Source organism: Pagrus major, chromosome 18 (assembly GCF_040436345.1).
Source record: "Pagrus major chromosome 18, Pma_NU_1.0".
NCBI classification, from domain to species: domain Eukaryota; kingdom Metazoa; phylum Chordata; class Actinopteri; order Spariformes; family Sparidae; genus Pagrus; species Pagrus major.
Genome location: NC_133232.1, coordinates 23,069,254 through 23,094,829, shown reverse-complemented (window position 1 = coordinate 23,094,829; position 25,576 = coordinate 23,069,254). Strand labels below are relative to the sequence as shown.

General features: G+C 41.0%; 1 protein-coding gene across 1 annotated transcript; it reads left to right on the top strand.

Annotated features, from left to right (window-relative positions):
* Position 1: 1 nt before the first annotated feature.
* abcb7 (ATP-binding cassette, sub-family B (MDR/TAP), member 7) lies at positions 2-25,269 on the top strand. The gene is made up of 16 exons (XM_073486354.1): positions 2-178; positions 2,811-2,894; positions 2,976-3,053; positions 5,380-5,499; positions 9,868-10,000; positions 11,813-12,081; positions 13,193-13,281; positions 13,482-13,569; positions 15,990-16,164; positions 16,683-16,840; positions 18,651-18,814; positions 18,977-19,106; positions 19,550-19,721; positions 21,462-21,565; positions 22,281-22,388; positions 23,774-25,269. The coding sequence occupies exons 1-16, from the start codon at positions 29-31 to the stop codon at positions 23,990-23,992; spliced, it is 2,241 nt and encodes a 746-aa protein (XP_073342455.1). The 5' UTR covers positions 2-28; the 3' UTR covers positions 23,993-25,269.
* Positions 25,270-25,576: the final 307 nt, after the last annotated feature.

Sequence of the window (25,576 nt, the reverse complement as noted above, 5' to 3'; positions counted from 1 at the left end):
TGACTGACCGCCTTCCTCCTTCGTCAACATGGCGCCGATGTTGGTGCCGCTGAAATGCGTCTCTCACTTCCAAAGACGAAAATTGGCGTTTCTCTTCCGACAGACGAGCTCATATCACATTTGGAATAAAAGTCACAGTGAGAATGGGACGGACCTTAAACGCCAAAGTACACATCTGGTGAGTGAGGGTCGTCGGCTGGTTGGAGAGGGCACAGTGTTGTCGGTGTGACAGTCACCGCGCAAGGACAGAGATGGAAAGTGCTTTAACTAACTTTCAGGGAAGTTATTGTACGAAGTGGTCGGTGTCGCTCGTTTGTTTACACGTGTCGACACCGTCACGTAAGTATAATGTTAGTCAACTAGCTAGGCGTCTAACTGAGCGTTGGGTAACAGCTAGCTAGCTTGCTAACTTAATATTAACTAGTTGCGGTAGCGTCAGTGAACATTATTGTAAATGGCTACAGCATCCCTTAAACTTGACTGAATGACAAGTGAACAGATTATATCACAATTTCCACTGTCTGTTAACACCGACAGTCACTATTTACGACGCTTACGCAGTTACGTTAGCATGTCAGTGGTTTCAGTCACGTGCCGACTGGCAAGACACAGTCCACGTTAGATAAGACTTAGTTTGTCCCACCCAGAGGACCCAAAGTTACTGATGTAACTGTGTCATCACATGTTAACAGGCTGTTATTAATTATCTGACAGCTTTACTTTTTAACAACCCCTCAGCTGCCAGTTTATTATCTTAATAAAACTGACACAGTCTCATGCAACACCCTGTCATAAATGTTTTAATAGGTGTTTTCTAATATGGTGTCCTCCCCTTTTACACCAATGAGGTCACTGCATTAGTTTTAGTACCTAGTGAACTGTTATCTGAGTGTATTTTATCTAGACAATAAAGTTACCCAAACTTTTTGATACATTCCATCACTGGCTGAGGTAAGATAACTAAGAATATTTACTCAAGTACTGTGCTTATAAAGAATTGAGATACTTGTACTTTACTTGAGTATTGCCATTTTTTGCTACTCTATACTGCCACTCCACTACATTGTGGAGGCAAATATTGTATTTTTTACTCACTACATTCATTTGATAACTTAAGTTACCAATTACCTTGCAGAATACATGCCGCATCAGAACCAAATTATGGGCATTTTAGTAAGGGTTGAATGATTATCAGCCCTGGCCGATCAGCGGGCTGATATTCAGCATTTTTCTGTATATTCAGATTATCTGTATTGGTGATTTTTCTGTCAGATTGCTGGAAAAATCAACAACTGCCCACAACAATATCTGATTGGTACAACATCACAATTAATAGCCTATAAACACTAAAATATTGTGAATCTGCAAAGTAACTAGTAGCTAAATGTATCGAATGCACATAACGGAGAGAAAGTATAAAGTAGCAGAAAATGGAAATACTAAAGTAAAGTACCTCAAAATTGTACTTAAATTGTACTGTATTGTAATATCATTGGTTGTTCGAAATTTTGACAGTTTAATTTTTACTGCAAATGAATATTGATCCCAAATTTTTGCTTGTCAATCTCCGTGATTTCTAATAATCGGTATCGGTATTGGCCCTGAAAAATCCATATTGGTCGACCCCTAATATTTAGATTATTTTATGAAGTGGCAATCTGATATAACAACTGATTATGATAATCAGAAAAATGCTCAACATTGGATCAGATTACTGGCCAGGCCTAGTATAAAGTATACATGCATGAAAATATATGTATAATCTACTTTCACTTCACTACTTTAATACTTGTACATTTAATATCCAATACTTAAGACCTTCACTCAAGTACTATTTATATGGTTGATTTTCATTCTACTAAAGTAATATTTTGACATGATATCTGTACTTTTACTCAAGTGTGATTTTTGGGTACTTTGTACATCACTGAGCTCAGCTTGCAAACAAATCACACATTTACAAGTAATGTGTGAAGCAATTTGCATGACATTGATATAAATACACAAGTACATATGTAAAATGACTCATAACAAATTACACTTTCTCCAATGTGTTTATACAGTTTTTGTTTACACAATGTGCTACGTCATCAAGGAGGTAAAGCAATGCAATATTGTCCCACTCATATCACTAATAAATAGTTGTATTTTGATAAGTGTCTTAGTATAAATGTAGGTGCAACACATGGCAACTTGGAGCTCAGTATGCCTATCTTAAACCACCCACAGTATATCTTGCATTATCAAGCACTCAGCCTCAGTAGGATATTAGTAGTTTTTATCCAACATAAACAATGACTGTGCTTAAACTGTGTCCATTTTCACAGGCTCACAAAAAGTGATGTAAATTAAACTATTTCTGAACATTGTGTGACAAGCTCAGAGAGATTATGAACATGGTATTTCCATTAATTTGATGTTGGTTTAAATACATTCTTTTAGTTACAAAGATTCATTGTAGAAATAAACAACAGCTATCCAAACATTTTATGGAAGCTTCTCAACCCAGTCAAGCTTATCCTGAAACCTCTGTTCTAACCATATATTTGTTCAGTGTGTCCCCAACCCTTCAACCTTTAAACTTTGACTTTAAACTGAGCATTTTTGTGAAAACACAGGGAAACATTGGTTGATGGTTTGCGTTGGACTTAAATGTGATGACAGTTTATTTCATCTTTTTTTTTTATGGGTGTTTCATTTGTTCTATTGTTCATTATTGGGGTCAGTGTTTCTAAATATTCACACATCCATCAAAGTGAATCAGCAGAAATTTGAAACGTCAGTTAAACAAGACATGCCATGTGTTTCAGCTGAGCTCTCCTCCGCACCTACGAACATCAACATGGAGTACAAGCAGAAGCGAAAACAGCCGACGGATTTTGGAGGCAGCAAAAGTAAGTATGTTTTAGAACTTTTTGAATCAGCATCTGTTAACAGAATTAAACATGGAAAACCAATGTATGATGTTTCCACAGCATTTACAGATCACAGACAAAAGAACATGTTGGCACGGAAATGCAGGAGGACGGCTAAATGCAGATCCAAAAAATGTGGTAAGTAATGTACCTTCTTTTAGTTTAAGGTCACTGAAACTCTTTGAAACTTTGTGCTGCTATTCTGAAGAACAAATTCTCCATATACATGCTTAAAATGGGGTGTAAATTGAAAGGATGCCGGTGGACTCCTGCTAGACTGCAACTAATGATTATCTACTGTATTGCTTCATGTACTTTTTTCATTAACTGATCCTTTGGCCTACGATTTACAAAAATATTAACAAATATCTTTCCCAAGTTACCAAAGCTAAAAATGGTGTCTTTGTGTCCCCTGGTCCACAGGGGGTTGCTCTTAGTGCTGGCAGAGTCATATAAGATATTAAGGCTGATATATTGATATATCTATTGACTTATTTTAATATGTGACACAGGTTTTGACACATCACTTTATCATTTATCCCTTTATACTTGTTAAAATTCTGTTCAAAAGTATTCCTTACCCACATGATTGTCTCATTACTGTTACTGATCCAAAAATTGGGAAATGGGCCAGAAACATTTAAGCACTATACTTTGAATCTCTGTCTTCACATTGGGGCTGAACAATGAATCAAAATAATATCAAAAAGTCAAGTGCAATATCCTACGGAAGCCCTAAAGGGCCATGCATTCATACATTTTATTTCCTCCGTTTTCCCATGATAACGAGTTAATTTCATTTGTTTTCTCGAGATCTCAAGTTATTATCTCGAAATAACAACTGCCGTTTTCCCGAGATAACGGGATAATTTTCTCGAGATCTCGAGATAACGAAACTTTGTTTTCCAGAGATAACGATATAATTAATTTGAGATCTTGAGAAAACAAAACGACAGTGTAGTATATTAAATCATTGCAGGAAACATCATTCAGTGTAGCAATGTCAGAGGAGCAGGAGCATATCGATCACCGCGTCACATATCTTTTCAATCAAGGCCTGAAACAGGCTGAAATAGCGTTATGCCTTGCTATTACAGATAATATACACATTAGTGTGTGTAATCTAAAAAGATGGTTAGCAAGGCTTCAGCTATATCGGCGGCGCAATCTAAGTGAGCCTGATGTCGTCGTTAACTACATAGCTGACCAGCTACGAGGTCCCGGGCATCTCCGTAATCTCAGGCCTATCATATCACAGTCATTATCTCGAGATCTCGAATTAATTATATCGTTATCTCGGGAAAACAAAGTTTCGTTCTCTCGAAAACGGCAGTTGTTATTTCGAGATAATAACTCGAGATCTCGAGAAAACAAATGAAATTAACTCGTTATCACTGGAAAACGGAGGAAATAAAATGTATAAATGCATGGCCCTTTAGGGCTTCCGTAATATCCAAATTGCAGGGGCAGCAATGTTTTGATCAAGGTAAAATGTGTCCGATCATACCAATATAAATGAAGCATTGTGGTGCTACAGAGATGTCCCAGCCTATAAATCATATTCTCTTAAAGTACGAGTGAAGTGAAATGAAAATTCAAGGCAAAAGTTGCCATTCCTACTGAAATCGTCACTCATATCTCAATATAATTACTTTTTGTATATCGTTCAGCCCTTCTTATGATTTTTTAAAAACTATTCAGTAACAAAATAAAACATTCCACAGTATATATGTTGAGCATATAAACTGAGCAGTCCTATTTATAGATATAAAAAAAAAACTAAAGATGTTAGACTAATAGACTTCTACTTTAAATGGTTTCCTCAACATATGTTACAGGGAACTCAGTCGCCATTCAACTATTAATGTTAATCCACTCTTTGCAGTGTCACATATTGCTTGATTGCATTTGATTAAAGGCAGGTGTTGGGCTCCATTTCGCTATAATTTGCTTGGAGGTGCTGCCATACAGTGCTGCTGTATGACGCTGCCACCATATTGAGTGGATTAGAGGAATTACTGCATATTCTTTGGCCTGCAGAGAGTCCCTGTGGCAGGTGTGTGGTGGAGCGTGGGTAAACAGCCTTGTTGGCACCAATGTGCTCTCAAACTCAGCTGGGATGACAGCCCAGGTGTCTCCTGGGACTTGTAGTGTCAGACTGGATCCCCCGGTCCACCTGGAGAGTCTGCTGTCATTGCTTCTCCCAGATCCTCCCAAGGGACTCCTGCTGACATTTGATGTCCTGTGTGTGTGCCAAGAGAGCCATCTTTAGGTTATTGTGATTGTCACTGAAATCCAAATGCAAGTTAGTTGCCAGTGTTGGCAAACATAAGGCCTGTTAGAAAGTTAATATTAGTAGTATAGTAAGTACAGTTTTACCCATTTGACCTGTTCCTTACAGGACAGACTGGCTTAATGAACTTTGATCTAAGAAGATGCTTTGCTTGTGTTTTTTTCTCCATAGCTGAAGGAAGTGAATTCATCCACAATACTGTCTGCAATGCTGTCTTACGTGTGGCCAAAGAATAGACCAGACCTGCGGGCCCGTGTTGCCATCTCTCTGGGCCTGCTCGCTGGAGCCAAGGTAAGTTTACAGACAATGTCATGGTTTTTGAAGTGGGTTTCTTTGTGGGTACTAGTATGTTCTTTTTTGTCATGAAAGTCAAATTTGATCTTTTTAATTGGCGCTAAGCAGGATTATTTATCCATACCCAACAATTGAGGCTTGAAGTCAGGAGGCAGCTTTGTGGTAACTGAAATAGCACCTACTCCAGTGTTCACTCAACATCCATTCCCACAGTCCTTCTCGTGTGCTGCTCATTTTAATTTGCCCCTGTTTTGCAAGAATGTGTATGAGGTAGGTGTGAATCTTCACTGGCCTCACGATTCGATTACGATTCAGCTGTCAACGATTCAAATGCAAAATGATTCTTGATGCATCTCGATGGATCTCAGTGTATGGCATCTTCAATGATCTGTATTACTGCACATGGCTACTTTTTCATCATTTAAATTCCTCTTTTTTTCAGGAAGTCCTTCCAATAATCAGACTACTGCAGTCTACAAAATAAAAGCTGCATCTTTTCAACACATAAACATTACAAAAACAAGACATTTATACATCTGCAGTGCCTTACATGTTTGTTGTAATCTACAATAATATTGTTTTCACATAGCAGCTTTAAGAAAAGAATTTTTTTGACTCTGCTGCACACACCTCTCTCAGAGTTGGACGGTAAAGTTGAAAGCGCCTCCTCAGATCTTGGCTGATTAGCTGGGCTTCTTGTAACAGATATTATTTATGCAGACCTTAGCCTCAGGTGAATATGGTTAACATGATTAGTAATTGTTGTGAGGCAGAAGTCACGCTCAACGTGGGTCTTGTCCAGTTTGTGCTTCCCAGCAAGGTCATAAAATCTGACTAGTGCCCCGTAGATGTCCGTTTAAAAAACTACTCAGTGAGTTTTTATTATCACTTGCAGATGATCTGTGCCTCCCTCCTCCCCTCAACATTGTGCCTAACTTTATTGTCCACCTGAGGCCGGACAATCAACAATCAACATAAGCTGCTCTTGATTATGCTCTGTCTCTGCATCGATGCAAAATCTTCCACATTTGCATCGTGATGCATCTCATATTCGAGAGATTTCCACACCTCTAAAGGTAGTGCGACATAGAGAATTGAAAATGAGAAACGCTGATTATTTTTTCCTCTGGTTAAACAGACATAGTGATGTTTTATGATAGGATGACATCAGGATGATAAATAACCAATACCCACAATAAAAATAATAACAAATCATTCATTTGGCTGCTGAGATCATCTCTTTCTGCTGGACCTCACTCTGAAAAGCCCTGCCTTTTCACAATGAAATCCAGTGAAAGAAAAAAGTGACAATCCAAGGCTGCTGCTGACGTCAGTTAAAGATTATTAAATGACAGAGGTAGATTTTTTAATCTGACACTGTCTCTGAAATGAATGAATACCACCGTTAAACCAAAAAGTAGGCAGACAGTTTCTTAAATTCTAGCCTGTTTAAAAGAAGTCTGAAGTCTGAAGCCGAAGTTTGGGCGGACATCCTGTCTGGTTTTATTATTTGTCAGCGACACGTCAATGTTGTTTGGCACTGCTGTTGGAAGACAGGATTGATATAAAAGTCTGCTCATGAGATGTGTTTGTGCTCCATTAAAATACTCTGAAGTTCAACAGCTGAGAGTTGGCTGCTCTCACAGCATTTCATTCATGACCCACAGGACCCACTACTTCATTGTCTGCTATTTTGATTTGCATTAAGAAAATTGGATAGTGCATTTTTGAGGTTGACACACAAGGGCATAAATCAGGCACCTGGTCTTCCAACAATTGCATAAAGGTTTGCCTCTATTTACCGTTATCACATTTCTAAGTTGGGCTGTGCGATATGGCAAGAAGGCTATACCGTACACAATACTTGTCTCTAGTTTGAAATCTCATCAAAAGTTATTCATAAGGGCTAGAACTGGGCAACAAAATCAAATATCACAACATTTTTGAACATTTTTGACCAAAAACCTATATATTGATATTGCGGCAATGTGGTATTTGTACTATCACAAAATATTAACACAATGAGATTTTTTTTTAGAAATAATCATCAGTCATGTGGATATAATAACTAAGTGGGTAAAGACAAGAATAAGAAGTAGTAGATCAGTCTGGTAAGTTCAGAAAATGACTTTGCTGTAATGCAGCCTTTAAAACCAGGAAAAGACACTGATGCTATATCATGATATAATGTTCTCCAAAATATAAGACGATACATAGTCTCATGCTACTGAATATATAATGAATATATAAAATCAATATATTACCCAGCCATATTTCTAAGCAAGAGCATTTAAACACTCACCTTCTCAAATCACCATAGGAAATACATTTTCTTATGTCAACTGCCAATTTATTCAGGTAGGTTTGGATTAGTGATCACTGCCCATAAAAGGCCTACTTCTTCAGAAGCAATAGAAAATCCAATGTTTCTAGCAAAAGAGAAGCTGCCAGGTTTGAACATTTCATTAGTTTGTTGTCACTGTTGGCACATGGATGGTTTCTGAATTGCTGTCCTGTTGACTCTTTCAGGATCAACCATCACCTCTCATCATAGCTTTACAAACTGCTAATGTCAGCTTGTTGATCTCAAGAAGGTTTATAATTTTGGAAATGACTCACAGAGATGTTGTTGTCTGTGTGAGTTGTGTAAGATGTGTAAGAATCTGTCACAGTACAGTGTAGCAGAATTTTACTGAAGGCCAATGGCCATTGGTCTAATTTGTTAAAATGATTGTAATCAGAAATTCCTCCTTGCTAAATCAAATGGCCTCTTTGCTATGACCGCAAAAGCTCTCACCGTAGTTTATTCCACTGTGTAAAGAACCTGTGTAACTCTGAAAACAGTTTGCATCTAAAACAGACACCAATTTTTAAATAATTAATTGCAAGTCTCAATCAGTGAATGATGTATTTCCTCTTCCTTTGTTGATGGTCTCTAATTTACACCCTGGAAAACAATCACAAACTCACAGCTACTAAATAAGCACGTACCGTTGCCGCTCAGCATGGCTGTGTGTGTGTGTGCACTGAGGATGGGGGGAACACACACACGCCATCCAATCTTCTCCTATTTTCCAGCTTGGCTGGAGTTAGCCTCGATTTCTCCAGTTTGTCTGTTTGAACTGAAACCACCAGCAGTGTGGAGGCAATTTTTAAATCAACTGAATAATTATGTGGTTACAGCGAATCACACCTCTGCACTCTGCAATATCAGTGACATTTTCATTTCAAATAACTGATTATATAGAAGCTCTTGTTTTCCTTCGCCCTTGAATGAAGCCCTCTCTGTCTGTATGCGTGTGTGTCATACTCTAAGCTTAGGCTAATTCTTAATAGCCTGAAGCCTCTTCTGCACTACTTGACACAATATATCTATTATGAGATGACATATTGCCTGGTACAGATTGACATGGTGTTGATTTAATCTCTATTTGGCTGTCAGTAGATTGAAAGAACACATCCAACCTTGTCATGTATTAGAGGTAAAATTTAGGACATGTTTTGGCCTTGTGATAATAGCTCAGGCTACTTTTGTGTCATGTTCTGTTGTCTTGGTAGTAAAGATATTGTTTTTCCTTAAAAGACCCAGAGGACATCTATTATCTGAGTATAATACCCAAGTGTGTAAAGCGAGAACCCTGGAGACTTAGCTTTTGCAGTATAAATGGTGCATTATTAGGCATCTTTTGACATGAGCAAGGTCACTGTGGGTTTATTTTTTTCTTTACTCCGCTTTTATATAATTGTTGTAGCCATTATTTCATCGTAATTATATAATGCAGAATTTGACAGGAGTAAAGGAACAATAAGAAAAGTTTAAAAAAAAAAAAAAAACCCTCCCGTGTGTAAGGGGTTGAGAGGTTCAAATGAAATGGGTTTCAAATAAAAATGTTCTGCAGTACGCTGCTGTGTTCTCTGGCTGTCCTAATGCGCAGCGGACCGCCTAGCCTGACTCACACAGCTGTCCCTGTGCTTTTAATTAGCCCTAATAACCATTTCAATTCCATTAGCAGGAAGCACCAGCCACCTCACCAGCATCAGCACAGCCAGTTGGAAAGAATACACACACACACGCACGCACACGCATGTCAATATGTACAGAATTCAAACATACATAGATTTATACATGCGTATCCTTGAACCTGCATGGGTAACGTTGGATTTACTGCATAACAATAATGGGAATCCATTTTTCTAAGCATGTGGGGTGCTCATACAACATGCAGAGGCACTCCAGAGGACTAGAAAAATGGCACTATACTATATTGAACATATGCCCGTCTAATAGGCTATTTGAAACTGTTTCCTCTCTTTTTTTTCCTCCTCTCCTCTGAATGTTTCCTCCCTCCCTCTCTGCCTCCCCAGCTCACCAATGTGACGGTGCCCTTCATGTTTAAGTATGCAGTGGACGAGCTTAACCAGATGTCGGGACACATGCTGAACCTGAATGACGCGCCAAGCACTGTGGCTACCATGGCAACGGCCGTGCTGATTGGCTGTGAGTCCCAGACTTGTGTTGCACTGGCAGGTGCCCATGCTCATCAGAGGGGACTGTGGGACTGCCTATTATCTACAGGCTGACCTTTCCCAGCACATTCATATCAATGCCGCTCCGCAACCTCTGCCTCTCCCTGACATTATTTACATTATGTGCTCCGCTCTGCGCCCAAGTTCACTTCTATTAACCCGCGACTCCTTTTCATATGATACCTGTGCGCTCCCAAGGCAAACAGAGCTGGATACATTTCTAAAGCAGCAGGGAAGAAATTGCTAATGTGCTTTTGAAAGTAGTTGGATATTTTTTTGTGTTATGCAAAGGCCAGGGATGTTTCTTGCACCTCATCCCTTGAGAGCGTCTCCCTTTTTTTCTCCCTTTTGTCCAAATGGGCCCTGTGAAAACAAGAGGGTCAGGGTGACGAGTAGTGTGAATGTGAAGTTCCTTCCTGATTAGAGGTTTTTTTCCACTGAGCTTCTGATGAAAAGCAAGTAGAAAAATAAATATTGTGAACCTGACACCCACCGCAAGTCACTCTGGCCTTGAGTGAGATCTGCTTGGATGCAATGTACACTTCGCCCTGTAGCCACTTATTTTAATGAGCCCATTTAGATCTTGCACACTAATACTGCCTGTTGAATAATTGGAGCACATGAACACTGCTCCAGACAGGACGAATTAAGATGATGAGGAAGAATGAAGGGGATGCTCTTAAAGAAAGGAATCATATTTTTTGTTCCCTCTCCACGATACACGGGGCCCCGGTCCTCGGAGCCTGCAGTGATGAGTGTAATTTGGCTGAAAGGGTTGCACAGTGCTCATCCTACCTTGTCAGATGTGGACACATTGTTCATTAGATGAGCATTCCTATTTAACGCCACATTACAGCCCCCTGAAGACCGGCAGACAGAGCGATTATTACCCCGACTTTGGTCTCAGCAGACAAGTCATGTATTCACACAACCCGGTGAAATCGCCACAGGAAGGCCATGTGTCATTCAAACATAGACTAATATTAATTTGTGACAGTCATGCTAGCCATCTGCTGCGATAACAGTTTTTGAGAAGTGTGAGGGATCAAATCATTGACTGTCTTAAAATTAGATTGCCGATTACGTTGAACTAAAACTATTATAAATCAGCATATCAGGCAGCTTTCTTACAAAAAATCCCAGAATAAACAGCATTAAAAATACCTTAAAGAAACACCATGGTGCTTAAGTCATCATGCAGATCAGCCAGAGGAATTTTGGACTCAGATAGTGCTGAACTTAAGCCTGTTCATCGAGTCCCATCTTTCCATGGCACACTTATTAAAACCACCTCCCCCTCTTCTAGTATTCTGCTCACACGTGTAGCCCCCTCCCCGCCACACACACACACACCAAACACACTTGTGTACACTCGGATACCCTCCCTTCCCTCAGTCTGCAGTGTGCTGGCCTGTCATAGTAGTGAGGCTTCAGACAGCATCCTGCTTTGTAATTACAGAGGCTTGTGGAGGCTGCTGCTGTAGCACTGCAGTGCAGACCAGACATGATGTGAAAAACCTGCCCCGCCACTTTAGAGCAGGTGACAAGCCCTCCACCCTGTCTAGTCTCAACTGTCTCAGCACTGTATTACATCTTACGAGATAGGAAAGGTAGGGGTCAGATTCTTGTTTTGCTACCTCATATCACTTCAGAGCTACATAGCAGTCCTTGGCGTTTAGGATGAGGATATATTCTCACTCGGTAGTGCCCATCCCCACTGCCTGAACCTTCCTGCTTCTCACAGCAGGTGTGCTTAACTCTCTGTTTCCTCCGCTTATCCCAGATGGCGCATCACGGGCTTGTGCAGCCTTCTTCAACGAGCTGAGGAACACTGTGTTCGGCAAGGTGGCCCAGAGCTCCATCCGACGCATAGCCAAGAACGTCTTCCTGCACTTGCACAGTCTGGATCTGGGTTTTCATCTCAGTCGGCAGACAGGAGCGCTATCCAAGGCCATCGACCGTGGCACGCGGGGCATCTCGTTTGTCCTCAGTGCACTCGTCTTCAATCTAGGACCTACAGTCTTTGAGATGGGCCTCGTCAGTGCCATTTTGGTGAGTCTCATGGTGAAACCCACGCACACCGACCATTGACATATATTAAGATGGACGACGTGTCTCAATTTCTTGTACAAAATTGAATCCACAAAATCCCAAATACGAGCACTGCTATATTGCTTCGGTGACATCAGTTGGAGTCTGCGCAGTAGTCCCCGCATAACACCCACCCACTCAATTGCGGGAAGGGCTCACCTGTCACTCACGATTTCACACCCCCTTTTTATAGCCAATAACTACTTCAAACCAAACTTATCAGAAAAGTGAACACTTGAACATACATCAGCCTGATATTAACTCCCTCACATGATGGAAAGCATCTTTGGTTTAGTTTATTTTGGCCCATGTCCCATCTGCTAACATGGAGGGGGCGGGATTTATGACATGTACTGCAGCCAGCAACCAGGGGGCAATCAAAATGTTTTAGCATCACTCATTGACAAACATTGACGCAGACACTCATGATGGTAATCATAGGCCTCTACATTACTGTTGGATATTACCAGAAACACTGCTCAGTTTTCTGGCTTTTATCTCTTGTTGCTGTTACTGTTTCAGCCCTTAATGTTTGCTCAGGACCTTCCATCACCTTGACACTCTTCACAGCAGATTGTCCGGAAATTAATTTCGGGGATATTGTCTCATTTACATTCTAAATGGAATATGAATCCCCATGAACTTTTGGTGGCAACACAGAGCCCATTAGTGTCAGTGATGAATCCCAAAGCTTTGTAGCAGCTTAATGTCCTCCTGCAGAGTATGCCCTGAACAGATGCCCCCCTCCTTGGCCACCACTGAAAGAACGGCTTGTCTATAGCTTCGCACTATTATCCCACTCTGGACCATAATGTCAGCTTGCCTGTAATGAGGGCAGACTCCATTGCACAAATAGCTAAAGCATTAGCACGATTAGTTCTTGTAGTTTCCCATCCATTTGTAACACTCAATTTCATAGTGGAATGGTCAAAAACAGTACATTCTCAAAGTGCCTTGTGACACCAACGTTGGGGTCTGGTGGTCTGATGTGGTCGCTTGACTTTTCTTCACAAAGCTGTTGAGTCACAGCATGTGAAACCCTTTGTTTTGACTGTGCGTTTCTCTTCCGCAGTATTATAAGTGTGGTGGAGAGTTTGCAGCAGTGACCGTGGGTACCCTATCAGCGTACACCCTCTACACTATTCTCTTCACTCAGTGGAGGTAAGAACGAGGATGTTCTTGCTAGTCCTGTGACTGTCTGTAGCTCAAATGGTTGTTTTATTTATTTATTCTTGTTTTCACTTCAAAACCATTCAGTAAATATGCCGTGGCTGTCTCATTTATTGGTTCACTCATATGTGGAAATACAGTATGTACTTAAGAAAGTGCTTACGTGATTGTGAATGTGTCTCTGCGCACAGGACTCGCTTCCGGATAGAAATGAACAAAGCAGACAATGAAGCCGGTAATGCAGCTATTGACTCCCTCCTCAACTATGAGACTGTTAAGGTGAGATCCAACCCCCCTGCACAACCTCACTCCTCATCTCCACCCCTCCCCCCTTCGTCAATACCTCCCTTTTATTGCCTCCTTTCTAGTCTTTTTCTTCTCTTCACTTAGGCCAGGCATGTTGATGTGAACAAATATTTACTCGGCTGTGGTGATAGTGTTTCACTGGCATGATTGCCACTGTCAGAATTTGCCTTTTTTATCAAAGAAAAGCTCTCTCTCTGCTTCTGTTTGCCCTTCATGTGCTATTTTCTCTCTCTCTCTCTCTCTCTCTCTCTCTCTCTCTCTCTCTCTCTCCATCTCTCTGCCTCTATTTTTCTGCCTCTTACCACTCTCACACAGACCTCCCTGTCAAAACAAGTGCAAGCTAAACTTTAAAGTCAGGTTTATCTTTCTGAGTGAGAGGAGCAGAATGTATGGCTGGAAGGATTGAAGTCACTGCCAGTCTCCACTATAGGTTTACTTGAAGGTCATCATATTACCCCTAATTATTATAAAACAGTGTCACACAAACATACTCTAAGCCCACAGATCCAGGTGGGGAGTGCGGTAATGGAACCTTTCTGTTTTGCAGTGATTTAGATTTCAAATGTTAAAGGTATCGAGGTAAATTATTTGTCATTATATAACACGGGGCTGCATGAAATGAAAGTAGTTCCTTCATGCTACACAGACATAGAACATTTATACAGTTTATATTTTATATACATAAACAAGTAAACACTCAGGAATAATTCTGTAGTGCATTTTTGGAATTTGCATCAGGGGGACTATAAATAGTAGCAACAAGATAGTGATTGATGTGTGGTGTAATATGATTTTTGTTAGGGGTCAATCGATTTTTAGCCAGATAAAGATAATAATAATAAAGTAAAGTAACCGGTGTAACCAAGTTATCAAATAAATGTGACGCAGTAAAAAGTACAATGTTTGCCTCCAAAATAGTTTTAGGGTGGAAGTGTCTCCTAGTAGAGGCTTTATTTTGAATAGATGTGTCTGCTGAGGGCGAGGGTGGTTTATGGGTGAGTTTGCTCTTACGGGCGCCTGACTGATGTGATGTGGTGCGGATGAAAACATTTCTTAATATTTTTCTCAGTGGCATGGTTGTCCTGAATCTTCATCTTTTGCTGCTTTAAGCTGCCTTCTAGGTAACCTCTTTGTAAACAGAGCACATATAGATACAATCACCATCCAGTTTTGGGTGCTTTGTTGGCTGCTCCAGATATATTTTGGTAGCCATGTTATTTTCTTTGCTGTATTATCTTGCGTCCTGTTTTCCTTAATGTTTTGTTCTGTGTTATTTTGTGTCATCTGTGCCAATGCGGCCGGATTTAGCATCACTCTGAGCTGTGAGTGTGCATATGTAATTAGATCTCCGCCCACTCAGAAATCCGTTCCACTTTCACAAAGGGCTGGATGAGAACCTGAACATGGTGCCTTGCACTGCTTCTGTTTGTCCTCCATGTGCTACTTTCTTCTCTCTCTCTCTCTCTCTCTCTCTCTCTCTCTCTCTCTCTCTCTCTCTCTCTCTCTCTCTCTCTCTCTCTCACTGATTTCCTGCATTTCCCTATATGCAAATCAGTGGCAAGTCGGTAGCAGCACAGCACCACTGCCGTTAGCTAGAGAAGCAAATCGCCCACTTAACCAGAGCAGAGGAACAATAGTGCAAGCTAAACAAACAGCAATATTAGGTAATTGGCAGTGGAGTTGAGGAGGGTCGTTGTTGTGATTGTGCCATAGTTTTATTTGCTGAATTTAAGAGATGTGGCTGATTCATGAGGCTATTTTTTTTCTCTTAAGTGATAGCTGTATGTCTTAATCAAAATTAGAGCTGCTTGTGTAGTGTAACACTTAAGAGCTATCTGTGCTCTGTTGGTAGGTGTCTGTGTAAGCTGTTGCAGATGTAAATACAAAGGCTGACGACAGTGCCAATGATGAATACTGAATACTCTGCAGCAATTCTTGTTTAACTTCCCAGTGATGTTTCCGCTTTCCTTGCAATTATAAGTGCCAAATATTTTTTTTAAAATGTTCTTTTGCCTGATCACTATCCTCTGCTAATGCTCTGTTTTTTGTACTATACCCTCCATCGCCCTTTAAGATCAGTGGGGAGGAGATGAAGATACAGAGACATGAAAAAGTGCTTTAGAGGCCAACTGAGACCCAGACTATGCCCAGAGCGGTCACTGAGAACAAATGCAGCCTTGAGGCAGGCTGCGCTAAAGTGTCTCTCTGCCTGATACTGCTCTCCATGCTTCCTTAACCTTTAACCTTAACCATATTTTGTGTCCGTCCCTTTCTCTCACTCTCTCTCTCCTCTCCTCTTACACTTTCTCTCCTTTTGTGAATCCCTTTGCTGTCTCTGTGCCCTGTGCTCCCTCCTCTCCTCCCTCTCTTCATGTTTCTCATCTCCTCTGCAGTACTTCAACAATGAGAAGTATGAAGCTGAAAGGTATGACGGATACCTGAAGACCTATGAATCGGCCTCTTTAAAAACCACGTCCACACTCGCTATGCTCAACTTTGGCCAGAGTGCCATCTTCAGCGCCGGCCTCACTGGCATCATGTTGTTGGCAAGCAAGGGCATCACTGCAGGTGAGTGAGGGAGTGAAGAATTCTGGGTGGTGGTGTGTGTTTCTTTCCAATGTTTGGAAAATCATCCTCTTAAGATCTAAAAACCGTGAGAAAATTGGTGTAAAATAGCTATAACCTGTCCTGAAATTACCTCTTCATGCTCAGGATCTCTGTCCACGGCACAATGGAAAAAAATCTTTGGAAATAAGAAAGCTTAAAAAAAACACCTCAAAACAAAATCAAATGGACAGATGAAAATGAGAAGAAAACTCAGACTGAACTGGATAATAGAAACTAAATGAGAACAAAGCACAGCAAGCATGAAAAAGTGGCATGAATAGGAAATAAAATAGCCTTGATGCAGAAAATGAAATCACAGTGGGTGGAGATGGATTCAGACTGTAACATGCTTTGTCTGCCTTCACAACTTGAAAGAAGAAATGTTTTTTTTCACAGATCTTGTATCCAAAGATACACATATGATACAATAGAGCTGGATTACGTGCTTCTCCGTAAGTTGTTGTGTTGCTGTCGTGTAGGTACGATGACCGTGGGAGACCTGGTGATGGTGAATGGCCTGCTCTTCCAGCTCTCCCTCCCCCTTAACTTCCTGGGTACAGTGTACAGAGAGACCAGGCAGGCCTTAATAGACATGAACACTCTCTTCACCCTGCTCAACATTGACACCAAGATCAAGGTAACTTGTCGCCCTGACATGCACTTCTTCTCAGCATTGTAGCAGTGAATTGCAAAATTGTTTTGTGTTCTCTTTTTTTACGTTTTCTCTTCCGACAACAAGCGAGAAAAGAGAAATAGAAAGTGAGTACAGAGTTCAATATAAAATCTTAGCTTAGATTTTTGAAGAGGGATTATATGACGTATTTTTCCATCATCAATGTATTCCATACAGTAGATGGCAAGTGGCTCACCCCCAGTTTGTAGAAGCAGACAGGAGTAGCGGCACGGAAGCTAAGTGATGAACTGCTGTACATGGGGGCAGCAGCAAAATGCATTTAAGCCACCTAAAAAAAATCGATATGAGTTTAAGTGTTCGCTATATTTAGAATGTTTTCACTGCTTTACATCGCCATCAGTCTAGCCTTTCTGACGGAAAACTCAAGCCGATATACCCGTCTGTGTTCTCTTCAAATCCACCAGGGAAAAAAAGTTTTTGTTTTTGTGTTCTTCGTCTTAATTCTGTGTTTTATCAGATCCGAACTAAGATGTTTTTGAGTAAAAGTAAGACTCGATAATACATTTTACAAGATGTTTTCCTCCAACAGCAGCACATAATGTGTAATGGCACAAGTGGGTAAAAGAAAAACTTAATATCCTTACATTTGACAGACTGAAACCAACAAAATGTTTGGAATTTTTGCTTGATGAACAACAAATGATGAATCAAAATCAAAATAGTTGTCTGTCATTGAACTTATTGATCAATCAATTATTTAAATTCCAGGGCAAACAAACAGCTACTGCAGTTTTTATGACTTTCAGTGATATTATGTTAATGCTATATTGTCTAATTGTGAATTCACCTTAGACGCACACTAATACTAACTTGTATTCAAAACTAAATCCTGTCCTTTAACTTGATCATTAAAAATGGTCAAAATAGTTCAGATTTTACACGTTCAAGTCCTTTCTTTTGTCACCTGTTTTTGTGAGCCATTCAGACATTTCATTGCATTTATCTCTTTTTTTACACGTGTCAGCCCACCTTGCGTCAGAAGAGCACATTTAAGTGCAAATGTGCGCCTGCTGCCTAACAATATGAATGCCATTCCCATCTCCAGCCTGTAATTACAGTAGGAGAAATGAATCTGTCCAGTTATTTTTCACTCATCAGTAATACTGCTCTCCATTGTGATTCCCTGTGGAATGGCACTGCCCAGCAGGCCATTACTGTCTGAATGCTTTTTTTTGTGCAACACATTGGCCTATTATGCAGATGTAAAATAATTTAAAACTCCCCCTCACTCGAAACTGCTCCACAAAATAAAAAATAAATGATTTTGGCTTTTTTCCATGTTGGGGGGTGTGTGAAATTATCATCTATTTATACTAATGGACTGTGAGTTATTTGTATTAATTGGCTGAGGTGGATTGAGGGTGATTATGTTGCTATTAGGTAGTATAGAAACAGAGCAGATCAGGCTTTTACTCTCAGAGTGAGGACAACGCTCTATTCATTTCTAACCTTGGCTGTATCTCAACGCTGAGGCTCGGCTCAGTATGTACTGAAAGTTTTCACGCCTATTGATCCTTCAGTCACCATGAAGGGCAGCGTGTGAAGATTCAGACAGTCTTTTGAAACGACCTCTCGAATTTGCTGTGAATGTCTGTGCTTTATGCTGGCCGTGTTGCCTCTGTGCTCCAGCATTATCCCTCTTTACAAGGTGTTGGAGTAATGTTGCATCATGTCAGGCCTTGTCTGCCAGTGGCTGTTCTATATCCGTCTCCTCTCTCTGCCTGTTTCTCAACCCTCTGATGGTTCTCTCCAGGAGAGGGATCTTGCCCCACCATTAACCATCGCACCACAGGAGGCCACTATCCGCTTTGAGGACGTTTATTTTGAGTACCTGGAGGGCCAGAAAATCTTAAGCGGTGTGTCCTTCGAAGTGCCTGCTGGGAAGAAGGTGGCTATAGTTGGTGGCAGCGGGTCAGGGTAGGTCACCTTTCATTCAAATACACTGTCAACGCTTTAGCCAGGTGTGTGTCATCTCATTTGTATGTGCAGTGGAGTCTTATCAGATATCATCAGTAGACTGTGGGGGGTACATCTCACAGACAGAATGACGTTGACGATTGGTTCCACGTCTGGTTGCAGGAAGAGCACCATTGTGCGGCTGTTGTTCCGCTTCTATGAGCCCCAGCAGGGGAACATCTACATAGCGGGGCAGAATATCCGAGACGTCAGCCTTGACAGCCTGAGGAAGGCTTTGGGGGTCGTACCTCAGGTCTGAAGCACACCGACACAGTAAAATAAACAAAGAAAAGTGTTTATAAAGCTAGACATAGATTGTTTTTTACTATTTGTATCCTTCTCACCACAAATAAAATGCACATGGTGTAGATATGACTCTCCAGTAGTAAATATGAAATATTGTGAGTTATTTGTGATAATTATATACAACAAGGGGGCAGCATAGAACAATGTAACATTAGCAGTTAACAACAGCATTAGAAATAAGCAGGATTCAGTGAGGTTTTCACTGCAGTGAGCTCAGAGGCTGATCTGAACAGATGGTACATGAACAGTATTTTTGTCATTTGCGTTCTTTCTCCCTCCTACCCTTGTCTTTGTATCTGCAGTCCTCTGTTTCTGTCTCTGCTGCAATAAAAAATATTCTCTGAAGCCTCATTTTTTTTCCTCTAACTGTGCTGTTGTTGTTGTCGTCAGGATGCCGTTCTGTTCCACAACACCATCTTCTACAACCTGCAGTACGGCAACATCAACGCCACACAGGAGGAGGTGCACGAAGTGGCGCGTCTAGCAGGCATCCATGATGCTATCCTCAGGATGCCCCATGGCTATGACACCCAGGTTGGGGAGCGGGGCCTCAAGCTGTCAGGTTTGCTGCACTATTACGGCTGTTTAAATATGGTCTCTGCTGCAGAGGCAAGCAACGGAGCTGTGTGTTTTGTGTATTTCCCTGGGTGTTCTACTAAGCTTAAAGATTTAAAACCCAGAAACTCTTTCAGTGACTGGCTGCTAATAATTTAATCCCAATGTGTCCAAACACAGCTGAGACATATTGTTTATTGTTCTAGTAAAAGCGCAACTAGCAATTATTTTAATTATCAATTCGTCTGTCAATTCTGTTTTTAAATGAATCGTTTACTTTGTAAAACAAAAGAGAAAATTATGTCACAAACTGCTAACGCCCAAGGTGACCTTCAAATAGCTTAATTTATCCGGCCAATAATCCAAAACCAAAACATGTTTCATTTGCAATATTATGTTAAAAAGAGAAAAGCAACAAATCCTCATGTTAGAGAAGCTGTGATCAGAGAATATTCTGTAGTTTGTTTGATAATTAACTTTAGCAATTGAATTATAGCTGTTGTAGCTGAACTCTAACGACATTACACATGTGATTACCAGCCACATATTTTATGAAAGCCGAAATAGTCCTATCCAAAACATTGTCTCATCAGTGATCCTTAAGTATTAGTCTGAAATGGTTTGATATTTGATTGTCACTTGTATAGATTCCAACATTTGGTAGCCTAAGATTTGATACACTTTGCCAATGTGATTATTTCTATACAGTTACTTGAGGAAATGAAGTAAAAAGGCCTAAATATTTTAATTGTTCCCCGTCTGCTGCCAAGAATATATATTAGGATGGTAGTTAGCCATGTTGGATGCTTTGAGAGAAGACTGTGAGACTGCAAAGTGAGGAACATTTCAGTATGACGGCTCCAGACTATATTAAAATGTCTGCATAACTTTCGCAGTTGAGAATTACTTTGAAAAGACTTTGATTATGAGCTGTTGTCTTGTTAAGGAAGGTAATCATAAAACTTGGGTTAATTAATAAATTTGACCTTATTTTATGAGATTCATTACGAGACTTAATCTGTGGCTGCGCCGCTGTTATTTTGTTGTCGTCTTCTTTGTAGTGTGTGAACTTGTTTAATGGCATGTTGCCATGTTATTTGATCTGCAGTGATAGCACACGACTGTGTAGTATTTGGCTCCTAGCATCACTCTGCAACTCATTTAGCCCACGTAAACACACAGTGTATGAGCACTTTTCACTCAACATTGAAGATGCAATTACTGGCAGCACAGATTTGTCTATGTGGAGTGACTGAGTAAGTGAGAGAACGGACAAAATAAAGACATGACTAACTTCTCATTAATTTAACTGCTGCTGTACGTGACAGCTGCCAGTGAGTTTTTTGTTTTTTGTTTTTTGTTTTTTTTTTGGGGAGGGGTGTCAGGGATAGTTTGGGCTCCTAACTTCCTTCATTGCTGTTCCCGCTGCCAGCAATATTTATATGTGCAGAACGCCGCTTGCTTTCAAGAGGCCACACACAGCTCATATGTAATAAAGGCCGAGTCAAACACAGTGGGAGAAATCTTTTGGTCCTGCTGCTTTTTCTTCTCAATTAAATGAAAGTCTGTTTTACCAGTCTGAAGCCGGTGGCATTGGTATTGTCTGAGTGCTGGTCCTCCGTTTGTGGTAATTATCTGATGAGAAGGACCAGCGAGAGACCTGCTGCACCCTCGCATATTTCAAACATTTTGTTGTGTGCCTGGTTTGCTTTTATTTATGACATCTGGTTTGTTTTTTTTGTTTCAGGAGGGGAGAAGCAACGTGTCGCCATCGCCCGCGCTATACTAAAGAATCCACCCATCCTGCTGTATGACGAGGCAACATCGTCTCTCGACTCCATTACAGAAGAGGTGGGCCTGACGGTGCATGAAAACACACCTACTGACAGACACAAGCATGCATACGAAACGTACCCACAAATGCACGACGTCCAGGTTGTCACCTCACTGCGCCTGCATACACATTTAGCAGAACAAACACCCACTCCGTCACCTGCTGGAGGTACACAATAATTCAGCTCACTCCTGCGTAACATACCTGCTGTGACATCCCCCCCTCCACCTCTCAACACACACACACACACATTCACCACCCCCATACCACCCCCATGTTCTCCCTTGCCACCTGCCACTGTTTTCTCCCACTTAATCTCCAGCTCAGCTTAAACCCCACAGTCTTTGTAAATGTTACATTTAATGAGAAAGTTCAGCACACCCTCTCTGAACTTCAGGAGAAAGAGTGGGGCACTAGATGCGGCTGTTAATTGAGATTCTCTGTTGCTTCTCATCACGACTGTGTTTTTAAAATTATCATATGTAAACATTGGAAAGAAAAGCGTATGAAGTTGGATGTTGCTGAGCAACATTCTGTTGATTTAGCTTCGCTTTCATATCAAAGTTTGGGAGTAAATTTCATATATATCCTGTCATTCATGCACTTTCGGTCTTATTGTTTTCGCAGACCATCATTATTGCAAACCTGCAGAACTATTTTCTTTTGGATTAGGGGGATACTCTTGTAAAGCTTAACAGTGTGATCAGATTATTTGTCTTTGTGTGCTTCCAGAACATCCTGAGTTCAATGAAGGAGATGGTGAAGGACAGGACATCAGTGTTCATCGCCCACAGGCTTTCCACAATCGTAGACGCAGATGAGATTATCGTGCTCAATGAGGTAAAAACTTGTCCACTTATATTTTTACTTGATCTCATACCTTCCCTGATTAACATTTGCAGTTACAATGTCACTCTCATAAAAAGCAAATAATATGACGGTTCAGAGTATTCTGAGTATAAACATGCGCAGTGTTAATTGCCAGTCCAATTAGAGGATTTTTGCATTGAAGGGAAGGATGATGACCTGCACTCTGCGTGACCTGTGGTGTACTGTTGTCTGCCAGCGACGAGAATTTAGCAAGTAGCCTGTGCTTTTGCCACTCATTTATTTTGAGTTACCTTTCTACATCGTACGTGATGAAAACATGCTTTGTTTAGCTTTTCTCATTAACTTCAACAACAACCGGACACTGTTGGTAGAATTGAATGTATTATTTTCTCCATAAGGGCTCATTAAAGCAGTCAGACTCGACTGGCTGTTTTGGTCAGATGGCGTGTCTTGTTTGTCTCGGTGACTAATAATGTATGGGCCGGCTTCCCAGACACTGATGAGGCCTCATCCAGGACTAGACATGTCTTTCTATGGAGATCGCCATTCAAATGGTTTATCTATACAGTTTTAGGTCAAGCTAAAGGTGCCATGTAGACATAGAAAATATTTTTAAACAGACAGTGAATGTTTGTGGTGCATTTTAATTGTTTTGTGCATCAGGGAGGTGGTGAAGTGCAGAGAAAAATGCTGCAGTATGTAATGGGTTGGGCTTAAGACACTAAAGTACAAAAAGACACCGAATGAAGTCGGTTAATATGAAACGTCTCACGGATGAAGTGACATTTTCCACCGGTGCTCGAGTCAGATAGGATGAAATGAGAAGAGCTTTCTTTGAACTGCGGCTAGAGAGAGCATGTGTCGTTCCATGTTCCCAGAGTCAGATGGCAGGGATCAGAGGGTCGTGGCGAGGAGGCATGTTTGCGTGTGATGTCGCCATGGCGTTTGCTGGTGTCACCAGCAGAGGACTGCCTGGGGTGCTCATTAAAATAACGAGCGGAAGCAGTCACATGCTCATCTTGGGTGCACTAAAAGACGATGCCAACACCTCTGCATGCTCATGGGAGGTGGGGGAAGGGGGCCTTCGTTTGTGTTCGACTGTGTGGGAGGGATGTGTGTTTGTTGCGTGCCGATGCGCGCGTGTGTCTGCGAGGCCGTGTTTTTGCGAGAGAAATTGCAACAGTTGTTGGGGAGGCGGCAGGGATTCTAGGGGGGGAGCCGACTCTCCGCTGAGAGTGTGGTCAGTGTTGTGTGGTCATGAGGAGATGCTAACTATAGGACTCTGCGTTCGTGGCCTCTTCATTTTAACTTCATGACTGCTGTAGCCATTTTTTTGGCAAGTTTAGATTTCATGTTTCTTTTTTCCTGCTCTTTTTCTCTTTTCTCTCTGCCAGGGTAAAGTGGCAGAGCGAGGCAGCCACCACACCCTCCTCAGCAACCCAGGCAGCCTTTACGCAGACCTGTGGAACACTCAGAACAGCAAAATCCTCAACAACGGCACGAAGTCGTCCAAGCCGCAAGCTGAGCGCCTGTCCCAGAAGGAGGAGGAGAGGAAAAAACTGCAGGAGGAGATCCTCAATAGTGTAAAGGGCTGTGGGAACTGCTCCTGTTGAGGGAAGCTGCCATCTTCACGGCTCTTCATCCCTCACAGATGGCCTACGCTGGAATCCGCTGGAGTCTGCAGTATGGGGGGAGAGAGTGGGGAAAGGGGTACATACCCATTACCCCCGCCCACTTCAGCCAAGCCCCCCACCCATGTGACTATCTCCTCCTCCTACTCATGTGAATAAAGGCCACTGCTCGCCAAAGTGAAGGAGGAGGAGCAGAACAGGGAGCAAGTGTGTTCAGCACTGGCTGGTGTCCAGAGATGGAGCTTCTATGCCAGTTGCCTCAGCTGAAGCCAAGCATAAGAGACCTTGTATATCACATACGTGTGTGTAAGACATCTGTTAGTCAACATGGTTGCCCCCCCCCCTTCTCTCCTCCTCATTTTTGACATCAGGTTTATTGACATCTTCCATCGCACTGGAAACAGATGAGAGTACACGTAATGACTTACATATGCCTTGATGTTGAAACAATTTGTACTGATTTAATTTTTTAAATTATTTTGAGATTAAAATGAACCTATAGTTTGATTGTTTTATATTAAGGATGTGCACACGTTACAATTTATTCTTCTATTAGGTGATCACAGTTAGAATATTGTTTTGCAGTTTATCGTTTGAAGGACATGATTTCATAAAGCACACGGGATTCAGTCACAACACACTGTATTCAATGCATGTTCTAAAAATATCAAATTTGGCAGATAATCAAGTCTTCTAGACGAATCACAACATAATGGTGGATGTTTGGACTCGTGAACGCACAAAACAGCTCTCCGGTGAATTAGCAGTATGTCTCAGTCACATTCATGTAAATATAGCGCTCTAAGAGTGACAAGAAGCAACTAATAAATCATGAATGGTTTTCACCACAACTGGAGCCACATCATGAGGCAACAGCTTTAAAGGCCTCCTGTGGGAACGTTTCACTGTCATATCATTTAGCCTTGGTTGTCAGGCCTCTTCTAATGAAAAGTTTTAACAGTGCTAAGACAGCTTTTTGGATTGTATGATTGGAGTACAGAGACTTCCTCCTAAAAGTTACATGTTAATATTTAAAGAGTAACAGTACATGCATGTCCTCATTTCTGAGGGCTGTTTGGGCTGTGATATGCACATTTGTGAGGAACCTTGTTATAGTGTTATATTATTAAAAGAAATGGTAAGTTGGGTGTCTTGTACTATACACACAATGTAAAGCCTGTTTCTTTGCATTCTAGACTATGTTGACTGTGTGAGTACACTGCAGACAGATTAATAAATTTTGGCTTTTGTCTAAATAATGTTGCCGTTATGTTGTCCTGATTAGGTTTGAGTAATATCACAGTATATACCATATTTATTATATGATTTATACCAAGGAAGTGTGTGGTTGTATTAGATCACTGGTTTCCAGACAAGTGGTCAAAGTTTACACAATTGTTGAAACAAAGTGGAAATTGACACACAATTGTGAGAAATTTGGCAATACTGAATTTTGAGGATTTTTTTTTAATAACAAAACACGCAACAAAACAACAAGCTAATTGAAAAAGAGAACATAGATATAGACAAAATGGACACATATACAGACAATAGCATTAAACAGTT

Excerpts from the sequence above, each read along its gene's own strand:
- abcb7 (XM_073486354.1), top strand. The coding sequence starts at position 29 with ATGGCGCCGATGTTGGTGCCGCTGAAATGCGTCTCTCACTTCCAAAGA. Across the intron at positions 21,566-22,280 it reads TCGACTCCATTACAGAAGAG|AACATCCTGAGTTCAATGAA; the intron begins GTGGGCCTGACG and ends GTGTGCTTCCAG. Across the intron at positions 22,389-23,773 it reads AGATTATCGTGCTCAATGAG|GGTAAAGTGGCAGAGCGAGG; the intron begins GTAAAAACTTGT and ends TCTCTCTGCCAG.